The sequence below is a fragment of the Corvus hawaiiensis genome, chromosome 17, assembly GCF_020740725.1.
Source record: "Corvus hawaiiensis isolate bCorHaw1 chromosome 17, bCorHaw1.pri.cur, whole genome shotgun sequence".
Lineage (NCBI taxonomy): Eukaryota > Metazoa > Chordata > Aves > Passeriformes > Corvidae > Corvus > Corvus hawaiiensis.
This window is the reverse complement of record NC_063229.1, coordinates 16053321-16077264: the sequence shown is the minus strand read 5'-3', so window position 1 is coordinate 16077264 and position 23944 is coordinate 16053321. Positions and strand designations below refer to the sequence as shown.

At 52.8% G+C, this 23944-nt stretch overlaps 1 protein-coding gene across 2 annotated transcripts in view; it reads right to left on the bottom strand.

The window, feature by feature from the left end:
* Positions 1-2824: 2824 nt before the first annotated feature.
* B4GALT5 (beta-1,4-galactosyltransferase 5) overlaps positions 2825-23944 on the bottom strand; it is a 34584-nt gene continuing 13464 nt past the window's right edge. For both annotated transcript variants that reach the window (XM_048321913.1, XM_048321914.1), the window contains exons 2-9: positions 14247-14381; positions 11520-11633; positions 10586-10710; positions 10003-10119; positions 9049-9236; positions 8706-8828; positions 8139-8240; positions 2825-5829 (exon numbers count right to left, since the gene is read on the bottom strand). In XM_048321913.1, coding sequence (XP_048177870.1) covers positions 5682-5829; positions 8139-8240; positions 8706-8828; positions 9049-9236; positions 10003-10119; positions 10586-10710; positions 11520-11633; positions 14247-14381 — 1052 coding nt within the window. In that variant the 3' untranslated portion in view covers positions 2825-5681. The remainder of the gene's footprint in view (positions 5830-8138; positions 8241-8705; positions 8829-9048; positions 9237-10002; positions 10120-10585; positions 10711-11519; positions 11634-14246; positions 14382-23944) is intronic.

Here is a 23944-nt window from a genome sequence, read left to right as displayed (position 1 = left end):
CCGGCGCCGCCAGGGGGCGCTGCGGGAGCGCGCTCGGCGCCCTCAGCCCGGCCCCGCCCTCGCCCTGCTCCGAGCGCCCGCCCGGGGCCGGGGGGCAAATCAGGCTCGTGTGGGGCCCTGCCCCATCGCCCGTCTGCCCTCTGGGCGAGACGGGAGCCGTGGGCACCGCTCCTCGCCACAGTGGAAGCACAAATTGCTCTGCCCGGCCGCGCTGCTGAGTGCCCGGTTCGGGTGGCACCGAACCTCTGCAGCTTGTTGTGATAAGGGGGCTGCGGCTGTGAGGGGCCCGGGAGCCGCCCTCCTCCAGCTCCCCTCGGCCGGTTCGGGGCTGAGCTGTTTCTGCCTCGCCCCAGGGTCCCCGATGGCCCACCAGGTGTGGCCGGGCAGGCCGCGGTGCAGCCCCTCCTGCAGAGCGGGGCAGCGACGCGGAGAGAGCTTGGCAGGGGCTCCCTCAGCGAAGGGCTGACCCGTGCTCACCTACTGCCCCGCGCTCCCCGGGCAGAGCCCCGAGCTCTCTCCGTGCCCAGTGCCGGACAATCCCTGGCTGTTGTGTTGCCATAACCCCCGACCGTGGCTCATTTACCACCCCTACACAGGGTCTAAACCCTAACAGGAATGCGCTCTGTTAAGCACGGCATCCTTATCGCCGCTCTGTGCCCTAACTGGCTGCTGGGCCCGGGCATCTCCAGGCTTTTCAGCTCAGTCACCTGTGAAACGTTTCCAGCTGCAGCAGGGGCTCTGAATTATGAATGAATGTGCTTTGTCAAGCGCAGGGCTGCGCTCAGGCTCAGGGATCAGCTCTCAGCCCTGTGCTGGAGGCAGCTATTGATAACTAAGCCCCTGCCACACATATACATACCCTGGATAGATCCGGGGCCATCACCCCAATAATGCGATTAGCTGCTCTAATGCAATCGGAGGGAAGCAGTGCTGGGATGAGGGTGGGGAGGCGGAAGCCTGGATGCCTGGCAAGGATTCCCTGAGCAGCACGAGGCTGTCTGCATCACGCCCATCCCGGATCTCTGGCCTGTCCCGTGGAAAATGCGAACTGCAGCAAGGCCGAGGTGTGGCTGCATGGACTACACTGAGGCCATCGGCTCTACTGACGCTGCTGGGGAGGCACTGCCCATCCCGACACCTGCCGAGGCAGAGCAGGGGAGGGAGGATTTGCCTGGTCCTGCGGGAAGCGTGGCACTGCCGCAGTTCAGGCTGGCCCCGGAGCAAGACACCTGTCACAAGGTGACTCCTGGGTCTATGGCCACCAGGAACCTGCTGTGCAGGTGAGGAGGTGGCCCCAGCCATGTGGGTGGTTGTGCAATAGAGTCCCAAACGTGCCACCGCATCCGTGGCCTTCAGACCGTCCCTGTGGCTCAAGGCTGCGCTGATGGAGATTTCTCAACCGTGTGTCCAGGCATCCTGTGGCTCTCCCCGGCTGACCAGCTCGGCCTGTTTGGCTCAGCCATTCGTCCGCATCCCCACCAGCACCAGGGGGTGGCATCCATGTCAGAGGGGTAAGGGACCAGCCGAGTCCCTGCTGCCCACAGAGTGTTTGCTCTTGCTTCACCCAGGTGATACCAGATAAGTTACCGGTTTCCCCCTTTTTGCTGCTGTCGGTACTGATCATGGGAGAGCAGCAGGGAAGAGGGAGAAACCCCCTGCTTTGGCGGTTGTTTTTTTGTTAGGTTGGGGGTTTATTTACACACTGCAGAGCTGGGGGATGTTGCAGCACAGAAGGCTGAGCCGTTCGCAGCCCGCGCAGGGAATGCTCTCCCCCGCAGCGGGGGCTGCTCCCGAGGGAAGCCGTGGCTCGGCGCTGCTGAGTGGCAGCGGTGGCCGTGCCGTGGCCGTGCTGCCAAGCCGGGCCCTCGCAGGGCTCCTCTCCTTGGCACAGCCCGCCCAAACGGGGGTTAGCTCCCAGCTCTTGTGTTTGTTGCTGGCCACAGCAAGGGGGTCTCATGCCCCAACCTGGGACACAGGCTGGGGCTTCCCTGCCCTTCTCGTTCTTCCTGTATAGGAACAATCCCAGCCTTCTCCATGAGCATCCATCTCCTCCAGCCCCTGCCCAGCCGCTGTGGGGATCACACAGGCAATGAAACCCCCGCAGCTCGGTACCCGTGGAGGACCACGAGGATTCCCCAAACAGGTCAAGAACTCCCAGCACTGCAGGACCCGGAGTCCCACGGGCTTCCACCCTCACTCTGGCGAGCGCTGGGGGAGCGAGGCCGCCTTGGCAGGCAGCAGCAGGGGCTGGAAGGAGCCTGTCACCCCGCAGGCTGCAGCCCAGCGCTGCGGGCGGGAGGAAGCTTCCCAGAAGACGGAGAGCTAAAAAAAGGCAAGGCTTGGAGCAACCCAGGGCTGCCAGCTATTTATTCTAGCATGCCTGTATGCTGCAGAGCAGGAAAAAGATATTTTAAAGCTGCTGCAAGGAAGCTTGTCTGTCTGCCTGGGTTTGTTGTTCAAAAATCCAATTACCAACAGTTCCCATCACCACTCCCGAGCCCTGCACCACCTTCAGCCAAGTGTCTTCCTAACACACCAAGGCAGCTGACCCCTCCCTCAGAACTACGCTGAAGCAGATGCTTGGAAAAAAACACTTAAGCACCAACACAATAAAAAGAGTTTGGGGAGCATCCACATCTCACACGCAATTTATTTCTGGCCAGTCCGAATGAGAAATTTCTAACCAGCTTTTAGCATCCAGGGCTGACCCTTTTTGACTCAAACTCTCATAAGCACCTACCCCTCTGGGCTTACAAATCTCACCTCCTACTAAAAAAGCACACCCCAGCCTCCTGGGAAAAAAAAAAAAAGGCAACCACTGCAGTCTCTTTTCTTGGATATGCATTTTTTACTGAAAAAATCATTCATAAATTAACAAATACAAAAATGTACAAACACATGGGTAAATAAATGTAATGACACAAAGGATTGCTTTGCTGAGAAGTGTGTGTGTGTTGTAAAACACTAATCTTCAGTGCAAAAACGTCCCCCTGGCACCTCTTAAAAACATAACAGTAAGCTCAAAAGCCATGATGATGGAAAGCTACTTGAGAGTTTAAAGCCACTTCTGATGGTGAGGGGCCTGAAGTGTGCAGCCGTTGCTCAGACGGTACCTCCCTTAGAGAAGCAGAGCTTTACGGAGAATTAACTGTCAATAAATAGTTTTGCAAATAAAACCCACATGGCTCATTTGAAAAAAAAAAAAAAAAAATCAGCATCGCACAGGACCTGCCCTCCAGCAGGGCTGAGTGATGGCGCTGACATGGAAGGGGCAAACGAGTGGCCTTGTTGAACTTCAGCTGCCAGAATATGTACAAGTTCTCCTTAATACAAGAATTTTTACACCATAACAGCACATGCGCTTGACAGTATGTTTTTAACAGTTACATTTACTATACAGTATTTGACATAGCTGATAAGATTAACAGTGCACAGTTTCAGATAATCCACATTTTAAAAAGGGAAAATAAATTCAGCATAGTTAGAATGAAGGATGGGATGCTGCTGGGGATGGACCCTTCTGTGCCAACCTCAGAGTGCAGTTCTGAGCAGAGGTAACGGCTTTTGTTCCACACCAGGTGCGACGGGTGTCGGGGACATGGAAGGCTGAGGATCCCAACTAAGGCAGTTCAACACCTACTCACACACACATGCATGATTCCGCAGTAGTGAACTTGGACTAGTTGAAATACATTCCTTGTTTGAAGCACCATTAAACAAAGACAGGTCTCTAGCAAGGTCTCAAGATGAAAGAAAAGAGGGGCAGGGCAATGCGGGTTCAGCACCCAGAAAGGGTCCACGTGAATTACAGATCAAGATTCTGAAGCAAAAGTCTTTATTGCTGTATGCGCCAGAAAAAGCAAATCCTCACCTCTGCCTATAAATAACCAGGCTGAATCCCCTCGGGAAGCGAGTTTAAAGCACGTGTAAGTTCAGAGACTTTAAAACCTAAGTTACAAACTCATCAGCGCTTTTCAAGGGCAGGCTCGCTGTCCTCTCATGCTGGCCGATAAGATCTACACAAAACTTGTGTTTTCTAAACTAACGTTTTCTGGATACAGGTTAGGAATGCCCTGGGCAGTCACACCCACCACAGATGCGTATGGGGATCATACGTCCACGGAACTGAGAAAACAATGTAAACCACGAGAAGTTAAGGAAACTGAAGGCAAACAATGCAATGAAAAGAGTTAAAGTCCTTCTGAGGTCAAGTACCCGCCCTTGTTGTGTGGAAATACAAACTAAAACCAACACCCAATGTATTTACTTTTAAGTCAGAGAGGTCCAGTGAAAGTGGCGGTGTCAGTGCTGTGTAAGGGCTGGACTGTGTCCGTGGGGACAGGGCCCGAAGTCCAGCCTGCCCACAGACGCTGTGAAGAAAAGAGGGATGGCATTGGATGGCTGGATGGGCTGTCTGACCTAGCTCTGGCTCCCGGTCCTCGTATTTTCATGTGTCCTTCATGTCTCTCACTGAGCTGTGACCCCTGTCCCACCAGCTGTGCCCATGCCAGTGCTGCCAGGCACTGAGGGGACAGTGCAGGGCGCTGCCTGGCTCCAACAGCACCTCAGTGTGCTGCTGGATTTACACCATAAATACAGACTAAACCAACCTCCCAAACCGTTCCAGCAAGTTCCAGAGTGAGGGCAAGCGCTGCTGTCTGGGGAGGGCTCATGTGGGAACAGCGGCTCCATCCCGGCCCGGGCGCTGCGCTCCCCCAGCCCTGCTGAGAGCCTGCCAGGCTCACCCCTGCTGTCGATGGGATACAGAGCAACAGCCATGGACTGTATTCCATATGGCTTTTGGATTCATTTGCACATCATGTTGCAAAAGTGACAGAAAAGGGAGGGTTTTTAATAAATATTTCCATTTCCTCACCCTCCCTGGAACAAGCCACCCCTGCAGTTTCTGGAATGAGTGATAACCTGGCTGTATTTCTCACCCACCGCACTGGAAGGTTCTGGGCCCTGGCCCACAAACATTTCTGCATATGCCCAGCTGCAATCATGCGAGCAGTCTCACTGGCTTAAAAGGGAACACCTTGCACAAGTACAGTGATGCTCACACAAGTGTTTACAGAACTCAGGACTAAAATGAGTGACCGTATGTAAACCTCTCACTTGGACTTGAGCCACAGGAAAAAAATAAAAAGGGGCAATTTACACAGCATATTTACACTTACACTTCTTTAAGAAGCGATTCTGTTGTATATACTTCAAGCAGGTCATTTAAAAAACCGCACAGACATAGAAGAACGGCATCAGAAGTTGTTTGATCTCCCACCAGAGCAGTTGCCAACCAAATGGCTCCCAACGTTCTCCATCAAGAAGCCAGAGTCCCTCAGCTGAGCCGCTTCCCGGAGGAGAAAGTGCTTCTGAGGAGAGTCCCAGTGCCAGAGATTGCTGGAGGAAGAATGTGGAGATGAGAGCAGCAGGTCGAACTGTTGTCCTGAAACCCAGAAAGCAAGTGGCAGAAAAAATAAAGAGACTGCTCAGCTCGCTGCCCGGGTATCGGGCTGGATTGGTACAGCTAGGGCAATTTGTGCGTGCACTTTCAGCCTCATTCTCCAAAATACTGTGATCCTTCATTAGACAAAGTGTTGCTTGTCCTTGATAACCGTTGGAAAAGAAAGTCTAGCGTGGTGCTTTCTTGGTGAAGGGCAGAGCAAAGTTATTTTCTCCTCTTAATATTCGGTCACCAGAGCCAGCTCCGGTGTCAGGTTAACAGTGATGTTCTTATACAAGGCGTCATATGTGACGTTTGGAAAGTAGTTCAAGTTATTGAGGCCGTCCAGGGCTTGCCTTTCTTTTGACTTCCTCAGCAAGGCGTACCTGTGCAATGAGAACCAGAGGCCAGAGTCACTGCCACGTATCTCACAGCACATGCAAACTCCTCCCAATACTACTAGAACACCTTTCAAAGAGCCAGACCCAGGAGCAGCTACAAAATGATGAACTTCAGAGCCCTTAATAAAGGCAACTATTCACATTTAAATACTCTGTGTTAGTAAATATCAGAAAACTTCAGAAAAGTCCATCACCTGATAACAGGCAAAATGCTTGCTGTGCCACCAGCAAGCACTCAGCTGCCAAAACAACCTGTGACACCTGCCTGAGGCCTGTGGGTCCCATTCCCAGGACAGGGATGAGCTTGGGGGTCCTGCCAAGCCCACCATCCACGCCATCCTGGAGAAATGCAACTGAGGAGTTACGTGCTCCTTGCCACTTCTATGAAACCAGGCATGAACAAGAACAGAACTAAATGGTTTTAGTCTGAGGGATGGGGGTGAGGAAGTAAAACTAGCAGAATGGTGGTATGGGGAAGGAAACTGCAGCTGGTGCACAAAAACAGCCTCAAGCACATTTAGAGGCAGCATGATAAGATAGAAGGAGGAGGATTGGAAGGGGAAAATAGGCAGAGACATCTCAGCAGGACAGTGACTCCCTTTGGCACAGTGCTGGGGGGCCTGGAGGCACCAGGGCAAGTGGGAGCTAGGCTAAGACCTGGGGACAGAGAAGGCACCAGAGAAGGGTCATGCCACAAGGCAGGGGAAGGTGCTGGGTGAGAACAAAGAAGGAAGCACCAAAGGTGGTTTCAAAGATGCCACAGCATCAAGACACAGGCAGGACACTTAAGTGTCTTGAGGAAGGACTGTGTCCTTCTCCATGGAGAGAAGAGTCAGGTGCTCCCGCTCCCTGCTCGGCTGGGAGGAACAGCAGGGCTTTGGATGGCAGCAGTTAGGACTTGCTGTGGGTAGTGTTAGTGTCAGTGTGCTGTGTCAGGACTTGCTGTGGGTACACACAGAGTGGATTTCAGAGCTGGGACAGAGGACACCTCCTGCTAACCCCAGGCTAGGCTGGGCACCAGGCTCCAGAGGCAGCAGCTCACTGGGGCCAGATCTGCCCTGCCCATCTCCCCATCCCGCTGCACAGACCCACAGCTCCTGCTGACATGGAGCTCAGGCTCCTGGCTGGGGCCAGGAGACCAGGGAAGTGTCAGGAACCAGAGCTCAGTCCCATGGCACTATCAGCCTGCCATGCTTCAAGGGTTTGACTAAATATGGTTTTCTAAACCAAAAGCAACTTCTCTTTTTCAAGAGTGAAGTAAAAGAAGCATCTCTGACTGGCTGCATTCTGTCCAACAGAGAAATGAAAAGTAGGGATAAAGAGAGAAACTCAAATGGAAACACCCCCAAAAATGAGTCTTCTGCAAAAAAAGACCAGCAGATAGCTCAAATCTCTGCAGCAGCAGCCTAGAGCCCCTCTGCAGAACAGAGCTTGCACTGCTCGTCCAGCAGCTCCTCAGCTACAAGTGTTAGTTCCTGAAGTTGTTTGTGAAAGATGTGTTTCTCTGGTTTTCTGTTGCACAGTTTTCAGAAGACTCAAATTCCACTGTGGTCTTCAGGCAAAAGCAATCAGTGAACCCTTGTACTCTCTGAAACAACCCTGGCTCTGGGACAAAGGGGTTGGAACCCTCCTGGAGAGCTCCAGGGAGAATTTATCTTCTTGAGAAAAATGTTTGCACAGTACTTGTCCCCCTTTGGTCCAGGGGACAGTTACCACTCCTGATGGGTGTCTGAGGCCTCACAAGACAGCAAACTCTAAGTTCAGGAGCTCTGTACACCCACCCAAGCCCCAGGCTTGGGGCCAAGAAGCAGAAACAGAAGAATGGAGAGGGTGTTGTTGTTGGACTTTGTGAGTGTTGCCAGGGTCACCTGATGCTTCAGCAGCCACACTGCAGGACAGCCCCTGCTCTGTGCTTTCTGCAGGCTGAGCAATGCCTCCTTCAGCACTTAGGTCAGGCTCTTCTAGAAACACTGAAGCTTCTCTGACACCTGGCAATAGCCACCCCTGTACATTCCTCTGGAGACAAAGGCGAGGCCCTCAGCCTGCCATGCTGACAATCCCCTCTTTTGGATGGCATCCAAGCAGCCACAAAGCAAGGACCCCTCACTGCAGGGATGTGGGGTACAAAATGCAGGGATGGAGGAATCCTGGCAACGCTCTGCCTCCCATTTCCCTGCAGTTAGTTTCCTTCAAGAGTTCAGGCTGTTACTGCCCTCAAACAGCCGCAGGAAACCTCCTACATGGTACAGACTCTTTGTGAAAGGCTTTAGGATTCTTAAAAAAAATTTACTTGCCTTCCTAGGAACTGCACTTCTCCCCGATGATGGTGGGGAATTGATTTGTACTTCCCTGTGTCTCCTTCTGGTCGAGTCACCAAGTAGCCTGCATACTGTACTCTGCATTAGAAAGGAGAGAAATAAAATAAAATAAACAAAAAATAATCACCCGTTGTGTTTGCTGTGCTGGCAGTGCTTCCAGGGCTGCAGTCAGAGCTCCCAGGGCTCTGGCTGTGGCTCGGTCTTCCCACCCACACAGAAGCCACACAAACCTCCCGCTGCAGCCTGGGCTCGGGGCACGTCACACAGGGCTCAGCACCTTGGAGCCCCGCTCAGCCGTGTGGGATACTGTGCAGAGAGCCAATGATTTCCCAGCCAGCACTCCTCTGCTTCCCATCCACTGCCTGTGCAGGCTGGAGCAGCCCCTGTTCCCACCGAGCCCCCACAGCCGGGCTGGCTCGTCCCCAGCTCAGGGCAGGTGGGCACAGCGAGCCCAGCGCCGGCGTCGAAGGTGACAATTGTCCCCTCAGAGCACGTGCCAGGCTCAGCTTGCAGAGCCACCACCAGGGCCCAGGCAGCCTGTACCTGTTCCAGAGGTCGTCGTCCTCGCCACCCCAGCCCCAGAAGGCGTTAGGGAATCCGTTGATCTTCTGGAACTGCTCGACAGTCAGGCCACTCACCCCCCCAAAGAACTCGTTGTACGGGAGCCTGAGCGGGAGAGAAGGGTCAGCACAGAGCCCACCGGCTCTCCCACCTGCCATGGGAAAGCCCAAGCCCTGAGGATGCTCTCTGCTAGTCCCTCTCATGCTCCCTTAGCACAAAGCCTGAGAAAAAACTCAGACTCATTTTCTGCCTTAAAAATAAATAAATTAAGTCTAACAGCAGCTCCTTAGCAGTTACGGTAGCAGGGAGGAAGAACAGTGCTTACAGGTACATGTACTTATCCAGCTTGGCTGCAAAGTGCCTTGGCATCTGTCCACACCCATAATAGTTACGGTCATTCTCTGGTATGTGGTCCACGTCGTGGAAGATGAGGCAGTCCCAGTCCAAGTCCTTCATTGCTTCCCGAAAGCCAACGTTGAAGAGCATGGCACGGTTGAAGGGTTGGTTTCCAGCCTGGCAGGGAGAAAGTTCCTTCTCAAGAGGAGTCCCTACAGTTCATGCTTTGTGTGTGTTCTCAGCCCTGTCTAGAAAACTGCAGAGGGCAACCAGGTCCCATATTGGCACCATGAAAGAAGCAATGTATTGGAGCACAACTAGTGAAATCAACCAACATTGAAATATTCACTTTACAGTACAGGAGCAAAAATAAAGATGCTGAAGCCTTATTACTCAGATACTTGAAAAAAATCCCAATTTTGATCAATCTTTTTAAGCTAGAGCTAAATATGGAGGCACATTTACTGGGTGGATGAAGACAAAACAGTCTAAGTGAGAGGTCCATGCACACATCAAATGACAGTCGTGCTCTACATGAAATGCCTAACTCTGGTCAGGCCATTCCTGTGCCTAGGGGATGCTGCCTGGAACTACTGCAGGGATATACAAAAAAACTGCAGCATTGTCTAAACTGCAAATATCTGGTCCAAAGCTTTTTGTAAAAAGCTAAGTCCTACAAAACAGAACTAAAAAAATAAAACAACAACACAAATCCCTGATTCTCCATTTTTCAGACGAAGCCAGTCATTTCTGGGTACATCTCTTAGCTGTGCCACTTTTAGACAGAACAGGAATAATTTACACATTGCAACATGACCCCTACACCTCCCACACCAACGAGATGTGATCTGGCAGGGACACTCCTTGGGACAGGGCAGAGCTGTACTTGCAGCACTGGCAGAAGCGTTTTTAGGGCAGCGCCGCCCGCCCCGTGCTCACTCACCTGCTCCACAACGTAGAAGGCGAACTGTAAACGTTGCCGCTGCAGCATGGGAATGAGGTGTCTGAAGAGGACGGGGAGATGCTCGTATCGATTGCGGAATGGGATCAGGATCGCCACCTGATGAAGAGAGGACACGGCTCTTACTGCACCACACCTGCTGCCGACCCCAGGCTGGGGAGCAGGACTGGCTGGTGTGGGGTTACAGGAGCAGCACTAAAAAAGGTGTCTTAGCTCTTCCATGTAGGGCTGAGCAGCCTGAAACCCTTCCAACTCCCAAAACACGGATTTCCTATTCACTTTTTGCAGAATTGTTGCTTTGGAAAAATTCAATGTCACTTTGAGCAGTAGGGAGACTTGCAGTGCCCCCTCATCACCTCTGCCCAGAACTGGGGACACTAAAGTAGCCCTTGAGCTCGCTATTTCTTCCCTGGGTGCTGCATTGCCACACTTCAGAGCTCCTCCCATCATTGCTCTGAAGATGCAGCACACCAGAGATGCTCCATTAACATCTTCCCACTGCCCACCCAGGACTCCCTGTCCCCCTGCATGGAGCAGGACACGGGGCTGCCAAGCTCCCAGTTACCTTCCAGCGAGGCAGGCAGTCACTCGGCTTCCAGTGCCCTCCCAGCTTGATGGAAGGATCTTTAGAGAAGAACTGGTGGATATCCTCCATGGTGATCTCACTCATATTTACATCAATGGGGCCCTCTGCAGAGTGGGAGAAGCAGTGGGGGGTGAGGAACTGCTGTGGTCCTGGGGCAGCACTTTGCTGCATCCCTGTCCTCTATCCCCAGCACTCAACTTCTTTTCTCCAGCACCAGCAAAAACAATTAGGAAATGCTGCTGATGTAACACCTCCATCTCCTCAGCCTTTGTGGCTGCTATGGATGCAGCTCTCCGTGAGAGCCCCACATACATGAGAGCCCAGATGCAGCTGGGGTACCTCTCTACTCCTCCTTGCATGTTTCCAGCAGACTAAACCTGCTCAGCAGAGAGCATCCCCCCACCCTTTGGAAACATCTGCCCTCAAAAACCTGATTTTCCACCTCAGGATAGCTTTGGTAGAAGCATTTCTCCCAGCTGCAGCTCCCCTGGTGGGGTCCAGCCCATCTCCCACAGCAGCCCCAACACAGCTGTAACCGGCACAGCTTGGGGCTGGGACTGGCAGCACTGCCGAGGCACAAGGGAGCCACCCCGCCGCCACTGCCCCTGGAAAAGGGCTGGCAGAGTCTTTTCACCGGCTCCCAGCGCACAATCCCTCTTTTGTTTGTGTTTGCCAAGCGATGGGCTCCTGCCTCAGTACGGAGACATGCCTCCGACACAGCAGGGATTAATTCCTGAGGATGGGTAAACAATGATTTCTCAGGAGGGAGCTGGGCTCTAAACAGCGCTCCCATTCATCCCTAGGTGCCTGGCAGGGAAAGGTGCAATGGTGGTGAGACTGGGAATGCCACTGTGTGCCCTCCAAAGCCATGGGGAGCAGGAGAGGGGCACAGGGCTGTCTGGATGCTACTCACTCATAGAAGGGAGCCTCTCAGGACAGGTATTGTTGGGGAAGTAGGTAAAGTCTTCAGGAAGAAACGTTGTGGCTTGCAGAAAGGTGTCATTGTGGCTCAGATCAAGAGGATAATCTAGGGTCAAAAAAAAAAAAAAAGACAAGAAGTTTTCCTCTGAGCTGCAGGTCTGTTATTTCCAGCCACCTCCCCATGCCACTGTGAGCAGACTCCAAAGTCAACCACAGCTGAGGATGTCCCCAACAGCACAGCTGGAATGTGCTCTAGCCTTGCAACGCAGCTGGGTGCTCATCCCCATCCTGGGACAGGTGGCTGCAGAAGCCCTAGCTGCCTTAGCACCACATCAAAGAAACCTTTGCATTTTCTGGCCAAAGGAGGAATTTTGAGCATCACCCTTAGATATCACAAAGGAGCACATGGCTCTTGAAAGGAAAAGCTACCACTGCCTTGTCCCTGAAGAGGGGATGTGCTCCTCCAGCAGGTCCTTTCCCAACAGGGGAGAGGGAAGTCCCCAGGCAGGTCACAATGCCAGCTAGGAGTGTCAGTGCAGTATCCTACACAGGGCAATCCTGCCTGGAATCCTCCTCAAAGGATCAATAAAAACTATCACATTACATGCAGACTTCCCTGTGCCTCACATCGTACAGGAGCAGAGGAGCTCCCGTGCCCCAGCAGTCACAGCAGTGCCCAGCACCTCTCTCCAGCCTCCCCGTTCCCCGCATCCTTTAACCTCTCAGGCAGCACCCTCCAGCCTGTTACAACTGGAGACGTTGTGAGGTTTTCCACTGGGGAAAGCCATTTGCTGTGTCATGCTAGTAGGTAACATCATGTCAGTAACATTGTTTATTCACTCAAGTAAACAGTATCCAAACTATCTCAAAAATCAAGATGGGCTGCAAACAGAACCTAAGGGCTTTTCAAGTTGGTTAGATGTTACTTTGGATGCTTGATACTGTTCCAAATTTTCATAAGCAGTTTTCCCTGTAAACTCCCATGACAGAGCACACGGCAGTACTCAGCCCAGGTGACAGCCCACAGTGAAGCTCAGCTGCCCTGTTTTGCAGCAAAGACTGCCTTTTTTGCTGGGTCCCGCCTTGCAGCTGTACCAGGCAGGCTTCCTCTCCCAGCTGTCACACAGCCTCACTGCCACAGTGGTGTGGGGACAATGCACTCACGAGGCAGTGACACCCACCCAGGCACCCAAAATCAGTCAGGGAGGGAAGGTTCTGATGCCAGTGTTAATGCAGTCCTTGAGGTCACAGCACCAAGTGCCTTCCAGATATCACCACCATCCATCCTGCATCTGCTCTGACCTGCCTGCCAGGGAAGGTCGCCCAAGGATGGTGCCCAGTGCTTGTGTGTGCTAAAACTGTCCTCACGGCTGGAGCTCCTGGGGAGGGATGGATGCCCTCACGTGCCTGTGCAGCTGGGACTGGTATGAGGTTCAAACAAAGCCCAATATTGCAGCAGCAGCACTGGTATCACTGGTGCTAGTGTGGTCACCAGTTCCCTGCCTGCTGCAGGAGTACACACGTTTTTGGATCACTTGAAGCCCCCCAGGGCAGAGCCTCATCGGGATGAAGGCTCTCACCACTGCAAGCAGCAGCAATGGAATGTCTAACCCTCCTCCCCTCAGGGGATCAGCCACTTCCTCACCCTGCCTCTGCTTTACTTGATGTTTCCAGTCTTAAAAATAGCCCAGGTGGCTGCCCTGGCTGACTTGGTGCGGCAGAGGAGGTGACCCGGGGCGTTCATCTCCTGCCTAAGTCGATAATTCCCCTCCTGTGCCCGTCCCCAGTCAGGGCACAGCTGAATTGGTGGCTGCACCTCAGCAGGCTGGGCAGCAAGGACACGGCTCATACTTCTGCTAATGACAAAATAATCTTGCCTTGTAAAACTCTGTCAGCCCCTGCTGCTGAACCTTGGTGAGCGAGGAGCCGAGCTGAGCTCCCCACACCCCATGCCAGCCTGATGCCACCAGCATCAGCGTGAGGCTGAGGGGAGGTGCCAGCAGGGAAGGGACAGGCAGGGTGTCACCAGCCCAGCAGCAACGCCTCAGCCCAGCTCACACACAGCCATGGGCAGTTCGGCTTCACTATAGGATATTTACACCACGACTTGTAACCCCACATGTTCATGGACATGTGGACGATGAAGAGGCTGGGACGGGGGAGCCTGCGCTCCACTCCCTGCATCCTGCCCCAAGTTCAATATATTATTTGTGGCAGATCTCCAGCCAAGTCATCTCGGTTCATACTTGCATGGGAAGAGTGAAGCTTACGAGCACAGGCTCCTCCACGTGCACAGAGCCAGGGCTCTGCGCAGGTGCATGCCTGGGAAGGTATTTTTTAAACATGAAACCTGATCCTTGCACTGAATTTGAAAGTGTTTACTCTCAGACTGGTTGAAGCTACAAGTTGAATTCCTGGAAAGCAAAGAGGTTTTCAGCTCAAATCCCATCATTTCAGACCTTTCAAGATTTTCACCCCTTATACAAGTTAGAAGCATTTGAACTTTTTACATATATAAATAAATATAGTTTTTATATATTGACAGTATTTATAGATATAGGGTATTTTATTACACATGTATTTTTATATATAAAAATAAAAGCGGCAGACAATTAATCAAAGCTTCCACCCTGCATTTTCTAGTATAAATTAATTCCTTCAACTTACTTTTGAATGGAAATGGAATCTTTAATCAAAATTGCAATTATTCAAGAAATACCTGAGTCATTCACACTGCTGTTCCTCTTGGCATAGGCACTGCGGACCACCTGCTCGTACACCTGAGCTCCTATCGTTCGCATGTTCTCACGGATCATGATGCCTTGGGCTTGCATCATGAAGAGGTAGGTGTTCACTGCAAGGGAGGAAGAAAGAGGAATATTTCCATGAGCATCAGCTCTTGTAGGGAAAAAGAAATCAGGGTCTTTTGGAAGCATTCCCAGCCTCCTGCTTGATTTCAGCTCCCTCCCGCCAGGCGGATCCCTGGGTTGCACGAGCCGTGGTTGCCCGGTGGAGCTGGGAAGGGCAGGGAGTTGGGCAGTGGAGGCGTAAGGCACGTTTGGAAACCCCACTGGTTGACAAGGGGCACGTACCCAGCCAAACCTGACTATCAGGTTGTAAGACAGCACTGCAGCTTAAACAACAGCACCTCTTGCTGCTTAATTAGGGAGGTTTAATTAGGAAATATCATTATAACAGGAAACCAAACTGTGTGCCTGGAGAAGGGCAGTCGTTTCAGACTGCAGCACCGAGGGCTGACACTTGCCTGGCAGAGGTACCCAACAGGCACCACAAAAAGCATCCCCACACCAGACTCTGAGCCCCCGGCATGTCACACCCCGGGGCGGGCAGCAGCACAAGCCCTGGGTCCCTGGGGCAGTCCCCCAGCCATGTTTCTTCCCCCTCTCCTCTCCTGCTGACCCCATGCCCTGGCACAGCTCAGGCTGAGCCTGATTAGATTTCAGTTTAAGCTGACACCCAGCTGGCAGGACCAGGCCCCAAAGTAAACAACAGCAAGCACAGCCCTGTGTCACCAGCAGCTCCCACGGGACAGCAGGACAGCCATGCACAGGGGCAGCAGGACAGCCACTGGGCACAGCACAGCACCCCTCACCAGCATCGCTGTGCCAGCCACAGCCCTCTCGGTGTAGTTTTAGGCTTAAGAATGAAGTGGAAAATAAAATCTTGACTCGAAGATACCAAGGAGGGGCAACCTAGAAGGCCTATTTCGCACTAGTAATTAAAAAAAACAGGTCAAAAGACACTCCGGGAGGGATGAAGAGGGCACCGGGCCAAGGAAACAGCAGCGGAGGGCAGTAGCTGATGCAATGTCACCAGGAAACATCCATACCAGACAGGTCATTTCTACAGCAGGCATATTGCAGCCTGAAACCAGCAGCTACCAGTGCCAGGAAGGCACAGTCACAGCTGGAGTCACCGGGAGCACAGGCTGGATACGGCACCGGTACCGGAGAGCGGGGGTCCCCAGCCCAGGGTACACACACCCTGCACCCCCCTACCCCCCTTCTGCACCCACACACTGAGGCAGCTCCAGAAAGGCTGCCCAGATACATTTCCCAATCCCAACTGTATTTTGTTTTCACACAGTAAAGTAAATGTTTGAAAGGGGGATGGAGCCCCTTGTCATGCCCGGAGCCCAACGCCATGCCCGGCTGCTGCCCATGCCCAGCCTGTCTCTGAGCCATGGGGAATCACTGGATTTTCAGCAAGAAGGGGGTCAACTGCATTAAGTGCTTGGCAACTAAATGTCTTGAAATGCAATTTTAAACGTCCATTTCCAGCCTCTCCCTTCCCATACTTGTACCCTTTGCGGTGGGGCCAGCGATGGCACCTTAAGCCAGTGGTTACAGCAGCAATGAGCAGGAGCTGGCTCAGCCAAAGCTGCACCCCAACCCTCTTGGCTCACCCGCCTGTTCCGGGGCCAGCTCTGGAACCAGAGTGACTGCCAGGTCAGCTGGTGACAGCTACAGCCTAAACATGAGCTTTGGTGCAGCTTCTCGGCAAGGCACCCCTGTTGCAATGACCATGAGAGGTATCAAGTGCTGCTCCTCCTCAGAAAGACAGGGAATTTGCTCTAACATATGCCCAGGGATAAGGCTCAAGGAAAAGCTGGCATTTTGATACAGCACCAAAGGCCAGAAACAAAAGTAGCATGCAAAATTCCCCATGCAAAGCCTCACCCCCAAGCCCCAAAACCTTCACAAGTTCACAATCGTCAGCTCAGAGTTCAGCATGAAATGGCATCACCTCCCAGCACCAGCAGTCCAGCCCCAGCATCCCTCCCCAGCACAGCACCAGCTTTGCCAGGCAGCTGCCCACCAGGATTTATGAAAACGGGAGCTCCTGCAGGAGTTGTTAGAAATGGGTGATTCGGGGTTAGCAGTGCACAGTGAGCGATGCAAGCGGGCTGGCGGAGCCTTGTGGTGTAGGGCAGGATGCACAGGGCAGCCCCAGCCCCACCTGCCCGTGCAGGTCTTCCACAAGCTTTTCCTTCAGCTTTCCAGCCCAGTGCCAGCCTCGCCTCAGGTGCAAAGGTGACACGTTAAGGGCTGGTGCTTGGGGCACGCGGCTCCCAAGGCCACGTCCTGCCTCAGTGACAGCATCCACCCCGCTGCTGGCACAGGGCTCTACCAGGAGGCAGCACCAAGCAGCGCATCCAGCCAGGGGAACAGCATCCTCCAGAGCCAAGCCAGCATGGCAGGGCACGGATTGTGCAGGAGAGCAGCACCACAGCCACACCACAGTCACTAGCTGTGGGGCTGCCCAGTGCCCTGCCCAAAAACACAAAGGGTACTCAAGAGCTAGGCAGAGCTTCTCTCCTGCACAGAGCAATGGGGGGCTGAAGCCACTCAGCTGAGCTGGTTATTGGGCCCAGGCTGCTGCTAAGGAAGGGGCAGCGAGCCTGCACCTTCCAGCCCACACAGAGCTGGGTCGGCGGTGAAAAACAACTCGCTGATGCTGATCAAGTAATTTCACTTTCTACTTCATTACGCTTCGACTTGCTGGGTAAGGCAGATCCAGGTTTGGTGAAGCATGAAAGAACAGGAGAGACAAATCAGCATCCAATCCCTGGTTAATTTGAGGAAGAGGGAGGTTTGTCGGGCACAGTGAAAGCGCCGTTTGTTCCCCTCCACGGCGGCAGACGGAGCAGGGCCTCGCCACAGCCACATGACACGGCTCGCTGGGCCAGGCTGCTCGGAGCTGCAGCAGGAATCCTGAGCAGACTGTCACAGCAGCCACCATCCCAGGGGAGCATGGGCAGGAACAACACCAGCTTTGTGTCAGGCAGCAGCTGCCTTTTCACGTATTAACCCCTGTAAGCAGATGATTAAGGAGATACCTGGCCAAGGATGAGCTGTGCCATCAACATGCCAAACACCCAAGATCAAGAGCCTCCCATGACCAGGGAACAGAGCCCCTCCTCCTATCCCCAAAACAAACCACCTGCATGAGATAAGCTTCACAAACACCGTGTCTATCCAGAACACACAATTCGTTCAGGTCAGAAAATCGGATTTAAAACACATTATTGCAAACACTTCACTCCCTGTGTGCACACGGTGCTTAGATCAGCTCCAGGCGCTGCTGTGGCCGGGGCTGGGGCTGCACCAACATTTGGGAATCGCTGTACAGAGCTCAAACCTCACTCCTCCTCTATTTACTGCCCTTTTGATGAGCAAATTAGCCACGTTTTAAATTTGTTAAGCCTGACCTGGCTGATCCTACAGAGCCCAGGGCTCCTGTACCCGAGAGGCCTTTCCCAGAGCCAGAGTGCTAGAGATGCTGATCACCCCTGAGCATTTACTGCTGCAGTCACAGGCTCGTGGTGGGCTTGGCCTGAACCGTGGTTCAGCCAGAAAGCAATTCTCCCTGTTGTGATATATTGCTAATCTCATCACACAGGATGATCTCGAAAATTACATTGGCCTTCTGCCTTTCTTCCCTTTGAGCATGCGGCACTTCAGAGCACACGCACAGAGCAGTAACAGCCCAGCTACTGCCACTGGGCAGCTGGACAGGGACAGGACAGTGATGGGAGAGGGGAGTTGGCCCTTTTTCCTTTCATTTCCAGCAAACCCTCACTCCCCACCCAGAAAACAAGCAAAATTTAAGAATCCATTTGCCCAAATAACTGCCTGAAGATTATTCTTGTTGGTTCATTAAAGGACAAGTCAACCCTGCCATGATTTAAACACACGGAAAACATGACAGCTTGTCACCAGCTGGAACAGAGCCACAAGGCTGCACCCCAGGGCATGGCACCCCTTGGGATATTGCACCCTAACCTCTCTGCTCACAAGCAAACTGGGAGAGCAAGTGCTCACTCAAGCCAGGAGTGGATGCAACAACTGCAGCCAGGGAAGTAAAGTCCAATTAAATAAATGAGCACTGAAGTCTTCCTGTAATCATTTCTCTGTTAGTATTTTCGGAGCACTTCTAATCAAGAAACAGCTGACTCTCTCATGGAAAATTAGTTTCATCGTGATGATACATACTAGAAGAGGCAACAGGGTAATTTGCAGCTTGGGAGCTGATTTGGAAGAAGACTGACTGTGATCTATGCCAGCCACCGACATAGGAGAGGGAACAGACCTGACACGTCTCGCTCCTGACCCTGACATTTCCACCGCCTGTGGAAAGGACCTTCCTGCAGCATCCTGCTGCACGGGGGACAGCAGGGTACCCCAAGCTGGGAGAGACAGTCACTCAGGAAGAGGGGCCAAGTGGCTCACAGCAGCCCTGCACGCCTGCAGCAGTATCAGCGCCCAGCACGGCAGCCAGGCTTTCCTGAGGAAGGAGCCAGTCTTCCTCTGCTTTGAGATTTAGGGCTTTCTGTCACATTCAGCATTTTTCCCATTCATTAGTCCACACGTGCTGCAGAAGCACAGAGGATCTGTTTGAGCTCATCATGGTCTCACTGCTGTGTGCAGCCTTCTCCTGCCAGCACCTGGAGCCCCATACCAGCAAGGGCAATCCCTGTCAGCCCCCGAGCTCCCGTTTCAAGCAGCACAGTCACAAACCAATGCACCACCAGAGAAACTGCTGCTGAACACTCCACCAGATGCTTGGAGTGGGCACAAGGTGCCCAGCAGAGCTTGTGGGACACCTCACGTGGCAGATGCAGCAGCAACTTGGAAGGGGTGAGTGTCCTGCAAGCAGCAGGGTGGGTGCTCAGGTCACCCTGCCAGGGCTGGGAGGTCCTGCCTGCTGCAGACACCTCCCACGGGGCCCAGAGACAATGGAACCAGCAGAGTCATGTCTACGTTAAGCCTTTTGCTAAGCTCTCCCAGCAGATCCCCAGCATCAATCCAGCTCCATTAGCATTAGCAATAAAAAGGGGTTTAATCAAACTAAGCCTCTAAGGCACTGATAGACAGTTACGATAGTCTTAACTCATAAATAACCCAACCAGGAAAAGTAGCAGCATCCCAGCGTTAATACACCATGAGACCTCTGTCTCTATTAGCTTTCCAGTGGCACTGTATTCCCCAGACATGCTGAGTGCCAGAACAATTAAATAAGAGGTTCCTATTAGTTTTAGAGAATTTAATATTAATGCCATCACTGTTACTTAGCCCTTTGCCTCTAAATAGCACAGGAAGGAATAATTTGATACATTAAATGGTCTAAGAATTAACAGTGCAGCAGCAGCACTGAGCTGGTAATTACAAACCACTTGTCCCCAAAATTGGCAAGTTGGCAGCTTGCACGTGCATACAGCAAGCAGGAAGATGGGAGGCTCAAGTGACACTCAGTCAAAACCTGAATATGGGAAATTTGTATCTGAACTGTCTTACAGAAAAATGACCCTGGGGAAGCCTCAGCAAGGGGAGGAAAATCCATATTATTCTAAGAGACCCTAAATTTTTCATGTACACATTTAAGGCGGCAACTTCCATTTGCAATCCCACAGCTGCCTGCACTAAGGTGTTTGTGTCACTTGCTCTGAAAACTGCACTGGTTTTAGGATACCCAGCAAGAGGAGCACAACGTGCTCTGCATGCATGGGAAAGCTCAGAAGGCCAAGGGAACTCATGAAACACCTACAGCACCAAAGCACCCATGGAAGGAGCTCTGCACCCCAACAGCAGGCAAGGCTGGTGGTGGGATTGAGCCCCAGGTCAGTCACCCAGGCGCAGCACCAGCATGTGCAGCACCCAGCTCCACGCAGGTGGGAAAACCAGGAGGACACAGTTTACCTGTGCACCAGGGCAGTAATGCCAAGGACGGCTGTAAAAATCACACTGGGCTTTGCAAATCCCACAAGCAGTCCAGGGCTCTGCTGCAGTTCCTCTCTGTGAGGAAGGGCACAGTGACATGCAGGCTGGAGCACAGAGCATAACAAGCACTTGCCCAAGTTAAATATTACCCTTCCTCGAGAGATTCAGACTCTTCTACTTTAACTGCCATTCAGGAGATGCGATTGCACGTGACTGCATGTCCTGTTTATCTTCCATCCCTCCATCCCCATCTCCAGCCAGTCTGCTCTCTCCATCCTGCTCCCTTCAGCAGGGTCAGCACAAACGCTCCGCAGGAGGAGCAGAGCATCTGCCGGCAGCAGATTCCCGTGCAGGCAGAGCACAAACACACAGCTCTCACCCGCACACGAAATGAGCAATCAAAGACTCTTCAGCAGGCGCTGACATGGACACCGACCCGACCTCCCGGGCTGGCAGCACCGGCTGCTGCTACCACAGCAAACATTTACACTTCCAAACACTTAGAGCTCAGCGTTTGTTCCTCCGGTTCATTAGGAGACAAAGGGGTGGGAATTCCTGCATCCTAGACACCCTCTTAAAGCGTCAGGAATCCCAGTGCCCGAGTCCAGTGCTCATGTAGGATCAGGATGAACAGAGGGAGAGCTTTTGTTAAGAAAAATAATAAATAAAAATTAAATGAACGCTTGGGCAAGCAAGGGAGAGGAAAAACAGGCAGATCGTCCCCAGCGCTGTCCTTGAAGCAGGAGGGCAGGTTAGGACATGGGCTGCTTGGGACAACTCCTCATCCCCCAGGCAATGGGAACTGGCACAGCTGCAGGAGACAAAGGAAATCCTCCACTGCAGGCAGGCCCTGCCACCAACCTGGGCCTCCTGCTCCAACAGGCAGTCATAGGACATGCAGGAAAATGGGGACACATGGAGTGGTGCTGCCTAGGAAATGCAGTCAATAGGGAGTTTCAGCAGTGCTGTCCTTCACCAGGTGAAGCAATCTAGAATACAGTCAGACCACAGCAGAGAACAGGAGACAGGTGGGATTTGAATTTAAAATTTCCATATACATCACATACCAGCTAAATAGATATTGAAATCATTGATTTGTTAGTCTTCCAAATTAGGAGATTATACCCATTGGACAGTATGAAATTGTCAAAAAACAACTTAAGAGTAATGGATTTATTGGCTCAGTTCACACACTGCAAACTGCACGGTCTGTAACACCCTGATTTGATGGCGAAAAAGAGAAAAAGTTCTGTTGTTTAGGCTATTCCCCCCAAAAAAACCAAAGACCTGATTTTTCAAGCATGTTTTACAAGTTCAGCATGGCTGAACAAAAAGGGTTATCACATGTACAGCCTCATGTCTGCTGCAAGGGAGCTGCTCCAAGGGGGGGGTCCGAGAGGCTGTTCCAGGTCAGTGGTTTGCCTCTCACACCAGGCTGGACCATCCCGGTGCTGAGGCGTGAGGAGCCCTCCCGGCCAGCTGGCATGCAGGGCAGGAGCTGTGCTTGCAGCATCCAGGACAGCGCCGCTCCTCGCTCCATCCAGCGAGACCCGCGGCACATCTTCCACTGCCATTTATGGCTGAAGCATGGTCCAGCATGTCCTATTTACATCTCGTCTCCAACAAAAAAATAGCACGGGGAATGCCCTGCTCCCAGCCTAGCTCGCCCACGATGCACGCGTCCCGTGGGACCCGCTCCTTGCCACAGAATGAACGGCGGAACGCAAGGCAGGGATTCTCACCCCTGGGGAGGGCTGGCGTGTGCCGTGCCTGTCCCTGCCCCCGACCTCAGCAGGGCAGGAACCAGCGGTGGGGACACCCCAGCAGCCACCAGGGAGGGGCAGGGCAGGGGCAGAGTGCGATGCTCCGCCCGGGCTCACCCTGGGCACACCCAGGCAGTGCCAGGACTGCCCTGCTCGGCAGGACACGGCCACCTCCACGAGCTGCAGCCTCTCGTCTGACCTGAACCTGCTGCTTCCACTCTCGCTGGGGCTAAAAGAGGCTCCACTCTGCAATGTCATGACCAGTACCTGCTAGTGGGAATAAAGCATCCTGAGCTGCCTCAGCCCTGACAGTACAAAGGCTGCTTTGCTGCAAGCATGATTTGCACCATGGAGACCAAGGAGAGAGCCCTCTGTAGCAATGCCCCAAGACCATCCCTGTTGTGGTTTCTTTTCTGTACATTGCCAGGTCCTGGGAAAGCGGCCATCTCAGAAGCCAGAGAAGGAGCACAGCCCCAGCCCCACCTCCACACTACGCATCTGCCTGGTTTGCCAGCCCTGTCAACTCCTAAAAATTTCTTGAAGCTGGAATTCTCGATCACGTGGGATGATTGTTGTCCGAGATTTTCAAAGGCAGCAGCTCAGAGCTCCCTGCCAAGGGTACTCTCACCATGCAGTGCCATTTAAGACCCACAGCAGCTTGGCCTCCACAGTCAGATTACAGAGTTGTTCTTGTCCGCAATAATTAAAGGCAACACTCTGAATGGCCTCTCCAGCTGCTGTGTTTTATTAGAAGCAAAAAAGCTACCAGAGAGAGGGTGCAACTTTGAACTTCCAACACCCAGCCCATTACCTAAGAGATTTTGTAAGAACTATGACATCCTAAGACATTTATTAGCTTTGTTGTGAGCTATGCAACCTTGGAACACATAACATTTTTATATGATTTTCTTCTGCCTGACAAGCAAACTGATAATACAGCTGCTGTAAATAAATTAACTGATTATCAGTGTTATCAGTATAAGGAATGACTTCACTGGAAAAAAAAAATCATCCCTCTATCTATGAACTTATTTAACACTTAAGAGACTGTCCATCAAATCCCAGCCTGTGTGATGCCTACCTACGTGCCAGCAGAAAAGCAATGGCATGAGTCTGTTTGGGATGCCATGAACAGGGAAAAAGAAAAAACCTTCCTTCCATCACCCCACAGACCTGTGCCATCCGTGCCCTTCAGGACCAGACCCCGGGGCTTGGCACATGCAGACTCTGTGCAGGGACAGGGCTGTGCTCGTGGCTTGCCCCCAGCACTGCCCTTCTGTCCTGCCTCTGCTGACTTGACCCTCCTTCCCAGACGTGGCCAACATTTACCAACAGTGTCACCATGCTGGCGCCAGGCACGGGAAAACCCTAAACCTTATCATGGGAAGGGGGAACAAAATGCCCTGGCTTCAGAGAGCAGATTCGCACCACCCTGTACCACAGCACCACACTCAGAGCTGTGCCTAAGCACTGCCATTAAGTTACACATTAATCCCAGATAAGCAGCCACAAGGCTATTGAGCCAGCGAGCTCAGCAAGGGATCAGCACTTCCACAGCCCCAAGCTGCAACCAGGGTTCACAGGACATCACCGCCTGAGAGGGACGGGAAGCTCATGGCCCCTGACTCCCACCCCACCAGGCTCTGTTGGGTTTATACAAACAGGGAAGAACCTGAGGCAAGTTCAGCAGAGGCTGTCTGTGATCAGGCTGTGGAGATGGGGTTCTGGGCACAAAGTATCCTGCCTGTCCCTCTGTGGGCAGGAGCAGCCATCACTGCCTCCTCCTGCCCCGGGCCACCAGCACTCATCTGGCTCTGCAATTGCTTGGGGAGGGATGAGCACACACAGGGGCACACCAGGGAACAGCAAACACCCTTCTCCCCCTTCCCTCTCCCCCACTGCAACACCTTTAA